Source organism: Nicotiana attenuata, unplaced genomic scaffold, assembly GCF_001879085.1.
Source record: "Nicotiana attenuata strain UT unplaced genomic scaffold, NIATTr2, whole genome shotgun sequence".
Taxonomy (NCBI): domain Eukaryota; kingdom Viridiplantae; phylum Streptophyta; class Magnoliopsida; order Solanales; family Solanaceae; genus Nicotiana; species Nicotiana attenuata.
The window spans coordinates 7,468-21,138 of record NW_017674061.1 but is presented as its reverse complement, the minus strand read 5'-3'; the positions used below and the strand labels follow the sequence as shown (position 1 = coordinate 21,138).

Below are 13,671 nucleotides of genomic sequence, written 5' to 3'. Positions count from 1 at the left end.
GCTTATGTCGACCCTCTGCATATTCAAGTTCGTGATCAGCATGCCTATTGTAACGTGGTCGAGGAGGAACTTGATGGTGAACCTTGGTTCCATGATATCCGGGAATACATCAAGTTGGGGGTGTATCTGGTACAGGCCACAGGTGATCAAAAGAGAACCATTCGACGTCTGGCTAGTGGATTTTTCTTGAGCGGGGGAATTTTGTACAAAAGAACTCCAGATCTTGGACTGCTGAGGTGCATAGATGCTAAACAAGCTTCGACCATCATGGCCGAAGTGCATTCCGGAGTTTGCGGGCCGCACATGAGCGGATATGTTTTGGCAAAGAAAATTCTTTGAGCAGGTTATTATTGGCTCACCATGGAACGGTATTGCATCATCTTTGTACGCAAATGTCATCAATGCCAGGTGCACGGTGATCTGATTCATTCCCGCCATCTGAATTGCACACAATGTCCGCACCTTGGCCCTTTGTTGCTTGGGGCATGGATGTTATTGGACCAATTAAGCCGGCAGCATCAAATGGGCATAGGTTTATTCTAGTGGCCATCTACTGTTTCACCAAGTGGGTTGAAGCTGTAACTTTCAAATTTGTGACCAAGAAGGCAGTGGTGGATTTTATCCATTCAAATCTCATTTGCTGGTTTGAAATCCCCAAGGTAATCATCACGGATAATGCTGATAATCTCAACACCCATCTGATGAAAGAGGTATGCCAACAGTTCAAGATTATGCATCGAAATTCCGCTCTGTATTGCCCCAAGGCAAATGGAGCTGTTGAGGCGGCTAACAGGAACATAAAAAAGATACTTCGTAAGATGGTGCAAGGTTCTAGGCAATGGCATGAAAAGTTGACTTTTGCTATGCTAGGTTATCGCACTACTGTTCGCACTTCAGTAGGTGCTACTCCTTATTTGCTGGTATATGGGACTAAAGCAGTTATACCCGCGGAAGTCAAGATTCCATCCCTTCGAATTGTCGCTGAAGCTGAAACTAATGATGATGAGTGGGTCAAAACTCGATTGGAGCAGTTGAGTTTGATTGATGAGAAAAGATTGGCGGAAGTATGTCATGGTCAATTGTATCAGAAGAGAATGGAAAGAGCGTACAACAAGAAGGTGCATCCCCTAAAATTTGAAGTGGGCCAGCAAATATTGAAACGCATCCTTCCGCATCAGGATGAAGCTAAAGGCAAGTTTGCCCCAAACTGGCAGGGGCCGTTCATCGTAAACGAGAGTGTTGTCCAATGGTGCTTTGTATTTAACAGATATAGAAGGCAAATATGTAGATATGGCTGTCAATTCTGATGCAGTCAAGAGATATTATGTATGATTTATTTGGTTTGTCTTCAATTGCGTTATTTGTGTTTGGCATGTTTCAAAGATTGGAATGACGAAGGCATTCTGTTCAGCTATCTAAACACTGTTATCATTGGTTACCCCTTTTGAGCCTTATTTATTTCTTTCATACCCCTCTTTTGGAATCCGAAGTAGAGTTTAGAAATAGAAAAAAAAGAAAAGAAAAGAAAAAAAGAGAAAAGAGAAAAGAAAAAAAAGAAAAAAAAGAGAAGAAGGTAAAAGTAAAGCAAAAGAAAGAAAAAAAAGAGAAGAAGAAAAAGAAAGCAAAAGAAAAGTAACAAAAACAAAGCAACTCTTATGTCTTGAACTACGTTAGACCTGATTTCTTTTAAGGATACGTAGGCAGCCCTAAGGTTCGGTCCCGTCAAAATAAAAATCCAAAATTCCCCCAGACTCAAAGAAACTGGGGCAAAAGTTGTGGTTTTGTAAAAGATCTGATTCCAAAAGTTGTAATTTTGTACCCTTTCATTCTAAACTGTTTTGAGCCTGCATACCACCTTTTCTTTCTAACCCCATCCAAAAGCCCGCACCCCAGTCCAAAGAAAGACCTTCTGATCAATCCTTAGGGGATGCCAAGTCAAGCGAGATAGATGTATGATTCGCATCATGGGTAGCACTCTGTTCATGCACAAGGAAAATGAATAAATGAGAGAGTCTTATTGGTGAAAACCCTCGCGGGCACCGTAAGGCGACAGTGAGTTGAGAGATGAATAAATGAGAGAGTCTTATTGCTAAAAACCCTCACGCGCACTGTAAGGCGATTGAAAGCTGAGAGAAAAATTAAAATAAGAGAGTCTTATTGGTGAAAACCCTCACGGGCACCGTAAGGCGATGGTAAGTTGAGAGATGAACAGATGAGAGAGGTTTGTTGGTGAAAACCCTTCAAGGCACTACAAGCCGAATGAGGCTCGTGAATTTGCAGAGAGATTGGATTATGGAAATCCCGGTTTTGAAGTATGAAGATGGAGCATGAATTGAAATATGATTAGGCGAATGGTCTGGGCTGATTAATCCGAAATGCAAGTCATGATCATTGGAGCCAGCCGTTTCACTCAGATATGTCTCTTTTCCATTTAGTCATCTTTGTTCAAAATTTTCCACTTTAGTTCTAATTCTCAAAATCACTTCGCTTCATTTTTCTTTTGGGGTCTACTTCTCTAAGTCTTTTTCAATGTTAGCCTTGTTAAGCAAGAAAGAAAGGATTCCAAAGCCTATTACCGACTTTCAATTGCACAAAGCAAAGTTCGGCCAGAACACATCACAAATGGCATGATTCAGAATGAGCAATAAGGTGTTAATGGGAGTTCAAGTGGTTAAGTGATTCGTGAATTTTGAGGAAATATAAAGGTTCAAAATTGGAAGGACAGAGATGTCAAACAACAAGTTGAGTGTAAGTTACTCGGGTCATTCGGGGTTTTATGGTTGAGGTTCGATCAGAGGGTCAAACAATTATTTGCTAGCCTGAAGTAGCTAATCAGAATGAAGCATGTCAATGGCAGAAGTAGATACTCAGCAGTGATGCCACAAACTAACCACCACGTTTTCAAACTAACAAGATTTTATTTGTCTGAAACACGAGCAAGAAATTTGTTCAATCTGCAGGGACCCTACCATGAAGAAAGCATGGCTCAGAGGCAAGAAATTCTGTTTAGGATCCTCCAGGAAGAGAGCATGGCTCAGATAAGTTCATTCTCGGCTGTTCAGGACCCTCCTGAATAATGGGATTAAGTTTTAAAGCTTTCAGGACCCTCCTGAATAATGAGATTTAGTTTTAAAGTCTTCAGGAGCCTCCAGAATAATGGGATTTAGTTTTAAAGTTTTCAGGGCCCCCTGAATAATGGGATTTAGTTTTAAAGTTTTCAGGACCCTCCTGGATAATGAGATTTAGTTTTAAAGTTTTCAGGACCCTCTTGGATAATGGGATTTAGTTTCAAGTCTCCAGGACCCTCCTGAATAATGGGATTTAGTTTTAAAGTTTCAGGACCCTCATGAATAATGGGATTTAGTTTTAAAGTTCTCAGGACCCTCCTGAATAATGGGATATAGTTTTAAGCTCTCAGGACCCTCCTGGATAATGGAATTTAGTTTTAAGTTTACAGGACCCTCCTGGATAATGGGATTTAGTTTTATGTTTTCAGGACCCTCCTGAATAATGGGATTTAGTTTTAAAGTCTTCAGGACCCTCCTGAATAATGGGATTTAGTTTTAAAGTTTTCAGGACCCTCTTAAATAATGGGATTTAGATTTAAAGTTTTTAGGACCCTCCTGGATAATAGGATTTAGTTTTAAAGTTTTTCAGGACCCTCCTGAATAATGGAATTTAGTTTTGAAGTCTTCAGGACCCTCCTGAATAATGAGATTTAGTTTTAAGTTTTCAGGACCCTCCTGGATAATGGGATTTAGTTTTAAAGTTTTCAGGACCCTCCTGGATAATGAGATTTAGTTTCAAGTCTTCAAGACCCTCATGAATAATGGGAATTAGTTTTAAAGTTTTCAGGACCCTCCTGAATAATGGGATTTAGTTTGAAAGTCTTCAGGACCTTCCTAAATAATGGGATTTAGTTTTAAAGTTTTCAGGACCCTCCTGAATAATGGGATTTAGTTTTAAAGTTTTCAGGACCCTCCTAGATAATGAGATTTAGTTTTAAGTTCTTAGGACCCTCATGGATAATGGAATTTAGTTTTAAGTTCTCAGGACCCTCCTGGATAATGGAATATAGTTTTAAAGTTCTCAGGACCCTCCTGGATAATGGGATTTAGTTTTAAGTTTTCAGGACCCTCCTGGATAATGGAATTTAGTTTTAAGTTTTCAGGACCCTCTTGAATAATGGGGTTTAGTTTATGTTTTCAGGACCCTAGATAATGGGATTTAGCTTAAGTTTCAGGACCCTCCTGGGTAATGTGATTTAGTTTAAGTTTCAGGACCCTCCTGGATAATGGGATTTAGTTTAAGTTTCAGGATCCCCATGGATAATGGGATTTAGGTTTTCAAATTGTCGGGACCCTCCTTGATAATGGGATACAGTTTCAAGCTCTCAGGATCCTCCTGGATAATGGGATTCATCTTTTAAATTCTGAGAGATCTTTTGGTTAACAGGATCCAATTAACACTTACAGGTGTTCTCAGTACCAAACTGGGGCAGAAAAGTTTCTTTTGTTTATCTGTTTTGTCATAGTAGCAGGCATCCACCTGGAGAACGAGGGAATTCATTTCAAGTATTAAGTCAAGTAGCAGGCACCCACCTGGAGAACGAGGGAATTCATGTAATAGTTAAATTCAGAGTCCAAGACAACAACAGGAACCCGCCTGAAGAATGTGTCAATTCAAGTCAGAAATAACAGAAGCTCGCCTCAAGTGAGCGAGTCAACAATTCAAGATGCGCGGCAGAACTGCAAAAGTTGCAAGATCAAATTTGAATACATATAGATAGGACTCTTGTGGCTCATAGCTGATAGACTTACCTAGCTTCTTTTCATTTTGATTTCGGTGTAATAAGGAGTTCAGCAAGCAGTAACAACAGCAGTGAAATCACAGCTTATCGGTAGTCCCAGCTACCAAAACTTCTAGAACTACAATGACCTGATTCCTATATAGCCAAGGATATGTAGGAAACCTCGGAGGCAATGTTTGGTCAAACTTTTCAAAGTGCTTCCCATGGAGTATCCAAACGGGCAAAAATCGCTTGTATTTGCTTACTTTATCTTTGCCCGAAAACTCTTCGTGTTTTCGAGCAAAGAGGGGCAGCTGTGAGCACTTGATTTTTGTCCGACCAAAATACTCCTACAAAATCATAAAATAGAGGTTTTCTAATTTATTTTTTATTTTTATGGAATTTTTAGAAATATCTGCTTAATTTTCCGCATGTTAGTTGCATTTTAATATTTTTTTTTAAAAGCATAGAAATACCCCAAAAAATATTCAAGTTTCATGCATTGCATTTTCAGGTTGATATTTGCATTCTAGATTTAAGTTGTTAATTAATTGCATTAATAGACAAAAATTAAAAAATATATAGATTATTCCACATTTTAGCTTTAGTTTTAATTGCACATTAGTTATTTCTCTTTCATTAGTTTCTAGTTAGTTAATTATTTTAATATTTAGAAATAGACAATTATTTTAATTTTACATATTGGGTTTTATTTAGAACTTAGTTTAGGTTTTTAATTAATTGTATAGGATTTAAAAGTCAAGAAAAAGAGAAAAAAAGAGGGTTATCTCGAACTTTTGAGCTAGATTCCCATGGCCCAATTGTTTTCTTTCCAAATCCGCCCCAGCCTAGTTTCACCATACCCGGTCCAGGCCCACCCCTTATTAAAACGACGTCGTTTTGTCCAATTGAATCCCAACCGTTGATCTTCGATGATCCAACGACCGGGAACTAGCTTCCCCCATCCCATATATATGTCCGAACCCCCCTCCTAACACCCTAAACCTCACAGACCCTTCCCATTTCCCCCTCCGTCCCAGTACACAAACCCTAGCCGCCCTCAATCTCCATTTCATCACCACCAGCTGCCGCCCGCCGGAAATCGCCCCACGGCGGCGGCCTGTCACCAAAGAACCCCAAATTCACCCTCCACACTCCCCACAACCCCTTGAATACTAATCCATCACCAGTTTCCTCCAAATCACCACCCTATTCCGTTAATTTCAAATCTGGAAATTCAAACCCAAAACCCTAGGTCGCCCAAACAACCCCAAAATTACACCCCACACTCCTCACACGCCCTTAAACCTTAGTACATTATTGATTTCCCAAAATCCCCACCATTATTTCATTTATTCCGGATCCAAGATTGAAACCCTAGATTCGTTTCTGTCTCTGATTGGGCATGCAAATCTGGTCCATTTGAACCCAAGACCTACATCAATCGATCACTCTTGATGAGAGAAATCGATTGATGTTAGTCTCAGTGCATTTCACCCCCACCAAGTTCAATCCGAGTTTGAACCTGTTTAGGATGGTATTTCCTTTTCTTTCTGTTGTTGCTCTTCTTTCTTTTGTCTTTCTTCATAATTGATATTTCTGTTTAGTTCGCATGTTTTAGGGATTACAGTGTTTCACTTTGTTGTTTGTTTGTCCATTCTGCCTGTGTTAACATGAATCATCAAAGCATGCTTACTTCTAATCTTAGCAGTTTCCTTGCATGAAAATTCCTGCTGTTTCCATCGCGATTTGGTTCATGTTAGGGTTTAGTTTAATTTAGGTTTTTTTTCTAGATGCTTAATATTGCAGGATTCAATTGCACTGTTTTGTTGCTTGTTTATTATTTTGATTTGATTTCGGATAATTGCTGGCTTTGTTGATGTTTGCCATGGTTTGTAAATTATTAGACACTTGTAGGGGTAATTGAACAAAAGGAAACTTAAGGCGGTCATTTGAAAGGTGAAAAATAAGGGTTTCAAATAGAGCATCTATAAGCTTCTAGAGTGTGGACAGCTGGCTCTATTTTGCTAATAAAAATTGCTGAAACTAATTAGAAATGGCCAGTTGTCCATTTTCTGTTAGGAAAGATGCTCTTTCTGATTTTTTTAGGGTTTTTAGAAGGGAATGATTCCCTTATCTTGAAGGCACATGTCACATTTCTTTAGCAATATATATGACCCTCCCCTTACTCAATACACACGAAAAAAACAGACCTGAAAAATCTTCTGAAAAAATCCAGCTTTCAGCTTTCCTATTTTCTTTCTCTTTACAAAAGTTTGGAAGAAGTTTCTTTGAATTTCTGGGTTCTTGAGCTGAGATATGAGCTGACACTTAAGTTGTGTGTTGATTTTTACTGCTGTTCTTTGCTACTGATTCTACTGTTTCCTGCTATCACTTGCTGATTTCAGAAAAATATTTTCTTAACTCATTCACTATTTGTATTCAGGTACTTCTTGAATTTTGAATGACAAATGGAGTGCAAGCATGTTTTTTTAAGGATGTACTTATGATATGAAGTTAATATTTAAATGTTGAATTTCAGTTTTTATATATGTTCTTTCAAGTCATTTGACCTTTTAATTTCTTCCTTTTTTAGCTTTTACTTAAATATGCTGGATCTGTCGTGTTAGTCACTAATTTAGTTGGGATATTCATGTGTTAAATGTTTAAAATGGTTATCTTTTCATGTGTTGTTTGAGAGTTCAAGATGATTGATAGTGTCATTAGCTTATTCAATTTGTTCATTAAAAGGGTGTTGGTTAGTATGCTGGCCATGATGCATCATTTAGGTTTGAGGTCCAAGTTCATACACTTTCAAAAGAAATTCATTGTTTAATTGCTAAATGACATTCAGATTTGTTATCTTGGGATTCCAGTATTAATAAAGTGATTATACACTTGATGTTAATGTGATTAATTAGTAGTTTAAGGTAGTTTAAGTTAATACCATTGTTACTAATGGCGTGTTAATAAATTAAAGCCTATAATATGGTTATTCAGCATATTTGATTTCAGAGTTTAATATAATTGTTTTTTTTGGTTATTTGTGTATTTGTAGAGATTGAACTTCAGTTAGGGCCTTAGCATGTTAAAAGCCTTCTTGTTAAAAATAGTTGGGCCTGGTGTTGGCCCAAATGAAGCAGCATGGTCGAAATCACACCTGGCATGGTTTCTGGGCCTTTTCCACTTCTGGGCTCAATTTCGAGCCCAATCAGCACCAGCGATATTGTTCTTTGAGAATTATTGATGAAATAGCATAATAGGCTTACCGCTGGCCCAATCTTTTCCAGAATAGTTAAAGGCAAACATATCTGTCCATTGCCATATCAATAATTAGTAGCCTTCCAACAAATTTCGAATTAGTTTTAAGAAGTAAGCATGAATATTCGTAGTTTGCTTTAGGCACGATTTAATATATCATCGTGATTGTGTACACGTTCGCGTGACATAATTACGATCCTAAAACAAAATCGGGGTATGCATTCGCGCAAGTTCGACCAAACTTTCCTAATATTAATAAAGCGTGATTAATTGTGGACACGTACATGTGACATGATTTTTGACGCGCCAAACGAAATGAGTACACGTACGTGTGACTCGTTTTTAAGATAATTCCATAATTAAGAGTAATTAAGCAAATAAAAGCGGGTAGATGCACATAGGTTTAAAAATAAGTAATTAGATAATTTAATTAAGCCAAGTATGATTAAAGCGACCGTGTTAAAACCACGAAACCCGGGAATACTAACACCTTCTCCTGGGCTAATAGAATTTCTTACCCGGATTTCTGTGTTTCACGGACTGTAAAACAAAGTCAAACATCCTCGATTCGGAATTTTAAACCGGTGATTTGGGACACCATAAATTATCCCAAGCGGCGACTTTGAATTATAAATAATCTCGTTTCGGTTATTGTCACTTTAATTGGAAAAACTCCCCTATACGCTTTCGGGTAGAAAAAGGAGGTGTGACACTGCTCAGTCATGAATTAGTTAAAGGATATGGCAAGAAAGGAGTATCACCCAGATGCATGTTGAAAACAGACATGCAGGAGGCATATGACTCTATAGAATGGGTATTTCGTGAACAGATGCTAACAGGACTTAGGTTTCCTGAGATGTTTGTAGGATGGATCATGGGCTGTGTAAAAATAGTATCATATTCTATAATCATTAATGGAAGTCCTACCCCCCCCCCCCCCCCCAATTTGCAGCCAAGAGAGGAGTGAGACAAGGAGATCCAATGTCCCCGTATCTATTTGTATTGGCAATGGAATACTTGAATAGATTGTTGAAACCGTGAAAGAGAAGCCAGATTTAACTTTCACCCTAGATGTGAAAGTCTACACATAGTGCAGCTAACCTTTGCAGATGACTTGCTTCTTTTTTGTCGGGGTGATGTAATTTCTGTAAAGATGCTATATAGATAATTTCAACAATTCTCTAAAGTATCCGGACTCATTGCAAATCAATCTAAAAGCAGCATTTACTTTGGAGGAGTATCACTAGAAACCCAATATGAAATCATCCAAGCCTTGGTATTATCTGTTGGTTCCTTACCCTTTAGGTACCTTGGAGTCCCTTTAAGCTCTAAAAAGCTTACAGTCGGGCAATGCCAACCTTTGATAGACAAGTTGCTAGGAAGGGTAACCACTTGAACTACCAAATTTCTGTCATATGCAGGGAGATTACAGCTAATCAAAAGTGTACTAACTGCTGTGCAATCATTTTGGGCTCAAATTTTTCCCTTACCCAAAACAGTGCTACATAAATATGAAACAATATGTAGAAGGTTTCTCTGGACAAGGGAGGTAGATACATAGAAGAAAGCTATGGTGGCATGGGAAAAATTATGTCTTCCAAAGTCTGCAGGTGGCCTAAATGTTACAGATATGCTCATATGGAACAAGGCTGCTCTTCGAAAACACCTCTATAACATCTGTAAAAAGAAGGAAAGATTATGGATTCATGAGTACTATATAAAAGGGAAGGTGCAATGGGAAATAAAAGCAAGCCAAGCTTCTTGGATAACTAAGAAGGTGCTTGCAAAGTATTTGAATAAAGCAGGGATCAATAAAAGAGAGGTACTACATGATGAAAGCTATTCTATAAGGGATATGTGTAACAAGCTTCGTGGTGATTTTCCTAAAGTATCCTGAAGGTGACTTACATGTACCAACCAAGGATGTCCAAAATGGTTGTTCATCTTGTATCTTGCAATCCAGAACAAGCTGTATACCAGAGATAGACTGAGCAAATGGGTGTCATAACTTGTCAAACATGCTCACTATGTGAAACTGCTTTAGAAAGACACCGGCACCTATTCTTTGAATGCATATACTTAGCAATCGTGTGGCAGAAGCTAATTGTATGACAAGGGATAAGCATGCAAGTATAGGGATAGGAAGATTAGATTACTAAGGCCATTACCCACGCAAATGGGAGGCATGCCCAAACAGAGATTTATCGGATTACCTTAGCAGCTGTTGTATATCAAATTTGAATGGAAAGGAACTATTGAACTTTTCAGCAGAAAAAGAGAAGCAGTATAGATGTTACGAGGATGATTATTCAAGAAATACATTGTAGAAGAAGTATGAAGCTAAGAATGTACAGAACATTGAGTGGATTAAACTTCTACCCCTAGTATAGGCCATGTAACTAGAAATGAGAGGTGGTGAGATGAGATACTTGAATTTTGGGGCCGCCTGTCCAAATTCAGATTTGAAATACTGCTTGTAAATAGATACTTTGGTAAATAATAAAAATTAATTACCAATATATATATATATATATATATATATATATATATATATATATATATATATATATATATATATATATATACTGACATATCAACTTTATTACCGTAAAAATCGAAAAAGATTTGAAAAAAATTATAACTTTAACATATTAGAATTCCTCAACATTGGAATTCTGACAAAGAGGTTAATATTCAACTTTCTGGCAAAATCGACCTTCAAAAGGCAATGCAATAATGGAGAATACAATTTTATGCTCAAATACCTCAAAAACGAATGACGATCGTGGGCTTAAAATGTTCACGAACTTGAGAGAGTGGAGAGCGGAGAGCGGAAGCTGAGAGAGGAAGACTGAGGTTGACCTCAGATCAAAAGAGTAGTATATAACTCTTAAAATCCTTCTACTATATTTTAATTTTAGACCCTGAAGTTTTTAAAATTCTGAAAAGGACCCTAGCCCACTTTAATCCCATCTTTAACAATTTCAGGCGCCGATTATAAAAGAAAAAGAGGGTCAATTCCTCGATTTATGTTTTTTGAGGGTCAGAGCGTCAGTATTTCTATAGTTTTTGACAATTCTTTATGGACTGATTAGAAACAAATTTTTAGATATTCTAATTTAGCTTGTGACCAAACTGACTCATCGGTAGATTTATTCACAATCCGAGCCACCCAAGATGGTAACATTATATGGTCGAATTTGACTACCTAAATATTTACTACTTTTTGATTGCTTTTAATATTTTTAATTTGTGTACTAGAGGATAAAGAGAAAAGGAATTAAAATTTTCATTTACATTGCTTTGTGAATAAAATGACTTGGCCTGTATTGCTTTGTGAATAAATTGTGAATAAGATTTACGGTATCAAAGTAAAATTTCCATTTAGTGTATTGAAATAAAAACAAAAAAACCATAGAGTGTTTAGTCTTCTTCTTCTTTTTTTTTTTTGTGTGACTTGTGAAGGGCATAAGTAGTTTCTCCAAGTTTACTTTATACTAGGTCAGGAAGGAATTTGAAAAGGAAACCAAATCAAATTTACGCTGTATACAATACAACTAAGAAAATATTCATTGGTATGACCAAAATTAGTTGGTAAATTGTATGTCTCCTAATTTCCTTTACAGTTAACTACATTTATGTTTAATGGAAAAAGTACATTTAGATTTAAGTAAGCTCATTGAAATACTCCCTCTGGTCCACAATAAGTGATCAATTTGCCTTAGACACACCTGTATTGGGAAAATTCAAATTTGTACATTGAATTTATTATGTGATGATATGTCATGATACGTGGATCAGTAAAAAAATGACAGCTGGCAGAAAATATTTAAAGAGGCACGAGCTTTAACAGACACGAGCAGAGGTCCAGGAAAGACAGAAGGGATAGGTGCTCGAACCTCTTGATAATTCGAAAAAGCATTGGAGGATTGAACCTAGATAGCAAAAAAGGATAGATACGTATTATTGGTAGTTAATGAGCATTAACTACGGGAAACGTTATAGAATCTGTACTGAACAGTTACGATTATCAATTATAACATCGCATTAAATGTCATTAATTGCCCATAATAACTCCATTATGGGAGGAAAGAAACGTATTACTTAGAAATAGCTATAAAAGGAGAGGAATAAACATTTGTAAGGACATGAAATACTATTGGAATACACTGAATTACCTTGCTTTCTATCTTGCAACTATTCATATCAATTATTCTTATATTTATTTGATTATCAGTAACCCGAGTTCTTCAAATAGCAAGCTTTGACCGAAATTCTTATTTTTTGGTTAAACAAATTGGTTCCGTTACTGGGAATTTGATAATCTATTACTTCCTAAATTAACCTTTTTTCAAATCAATCATGTCAAATGTCAATGACAACAATCAAGGAGACCGTCAATTCCAGGAGAACCAACAAGGCGATGGAACTCCGGTCCTTTCCCCTCAAAATTTTCCTCGACAATCTTGAGAAGGAACTCCTGATGGGTCTCAATCAAATGCAAATGAACAGTTTGAGAATGATGAGTGTAACGACCCGACTGGTCGTTTTGAGCTTTTACACCTGGCTTGTCAGTTCTAGGGCATGACTTTCCCCATATGATGTATTAAGACTTATGTAAATTGTTGGTTTTGGTTTTCAGGGTAATCGGAATAAATTTGGAAGAACAGTTCTCAGTTTGAAGCTTGAAATTTGAAAGGTTTGACCAAGATTTGACTTGTTTGTATATGATCTCAAATCGGAATTTTTATGATTTGGTTAGCTCCGTTAGGTGATTTGGGACTTAGGAGCGTGATCGGAATGCATTTTGGAAGTCTGTGTAAGGTTTAGGCTTGAATTGGCGAAATTGAGATTTTGGCGTTTCCGGTTGATAGGCGAGATTTTGTTATAGAGGTGGGAATAGAATTCCGGAAGTTGCAGTAGTTCCTTTGTGCCATTTAGAATGTGTGTGCAAAATTTCAGATCATTCGGACGTGGTTTGGTTGGGTTTTCGATCAAAAGCGGAATTCGGAAGATTTTAGAAAGTTTGGCTTGAATCCGATGTGTTTTGGGTGATTTGATATTTTTTGAGGTATTTTGAAGATTGGTACAAGTTCGAATAAGGTTTTGGGATATGTTGGTGGCTTTGGTTCTGGTCCCGGGGGCCTCGGGTGAGTTTTGGGTGGTCAATCGGGCCATTCCATGAAGTTAGAACCTGCAGAAAATTGCAGGTCAGTGCTGCAGAAAAATGACCTTCGCGTTCGCGAGAGGGTCCTCGCGTTCGCAAAGGGTCAGTTGAGGAAGATGGAAATTTAGCCTTCGCGAGGAAGGCTCCACGTTCGCGAAGGGCTGGTTGATTGTGCATCGCGTTCGCGAGGAAAGCTCCGCGTTCGCGTAGAGGAAATTGGTTAGCTGAGCTTTAGGGCATTTTATTCATCGCGTTCGCGACGGGCAGGTCGTGATCGCGAAGAGGAAATTTTGGTCAAAGTTTATTTGTGCTTCGCGAACGCGAGGCGTTGACCGCGTTTGCGAAGAAGGATTTTAAGGCCTGGGCAGAATGTTTTAAGAAGGGCTATTCCGCGACTTGGAACCCTTTTACACCATTGTTTGAACGGGAAAAGAGTTTTGAGGCGATTTTAAAG

The 13,671-nt window shown here is 37.7% G+C and overlaps 1 protein-coding gene across 1 annotated transcript; it reads left to right on the top strand.

Moving 5' to 3' along the window:
• The first annotated feature begins 731 nt into the window (after positions 1 to 731).
• On the top strand, positions 732 to 3,077 carry LOC109217912. The gene is made up of 3 exons (XM_019382211.1): positions 732 to 1,035; positions 1,268 to 1,326; positions 2,961 to 3,077. Exons 1-3 carry the CDS (start codon positions 732 to 734, stop codon positions 3,075 to 3,077), a joined length of 480 nt encoding a protein of 159 aa, XP_019237756.1.
• The last annotated feature ends 10,594 nt before the right edge of the window (positions 3,078 to 13,671 follow it).

Excerpts from the sequence above, each read along its gene's own strand:
- LOC109217912 (XM_019382211.1), top strand. The coding sequence starts at position 732 with ATGCATCGAAATTCCGCTCTGTATTGCCCCAAGGCAAATGGAGCTGTT. Across the intron at positions 1,036-1,267 it reads AACTCGATTGGAGCAGTTGA|ATATAGAAGGCAAATATGTA; the intron begins GTTTGATTGATG and ends TGTATTTAACAG. Across the intron at positions 1,327-2,960 it reads ATGCAGTCAAGAGATATTAT|GGACCCTACCATGAAGAAAG; the intron begins GTATGATTTATT and ends TTCAATCTGCAG.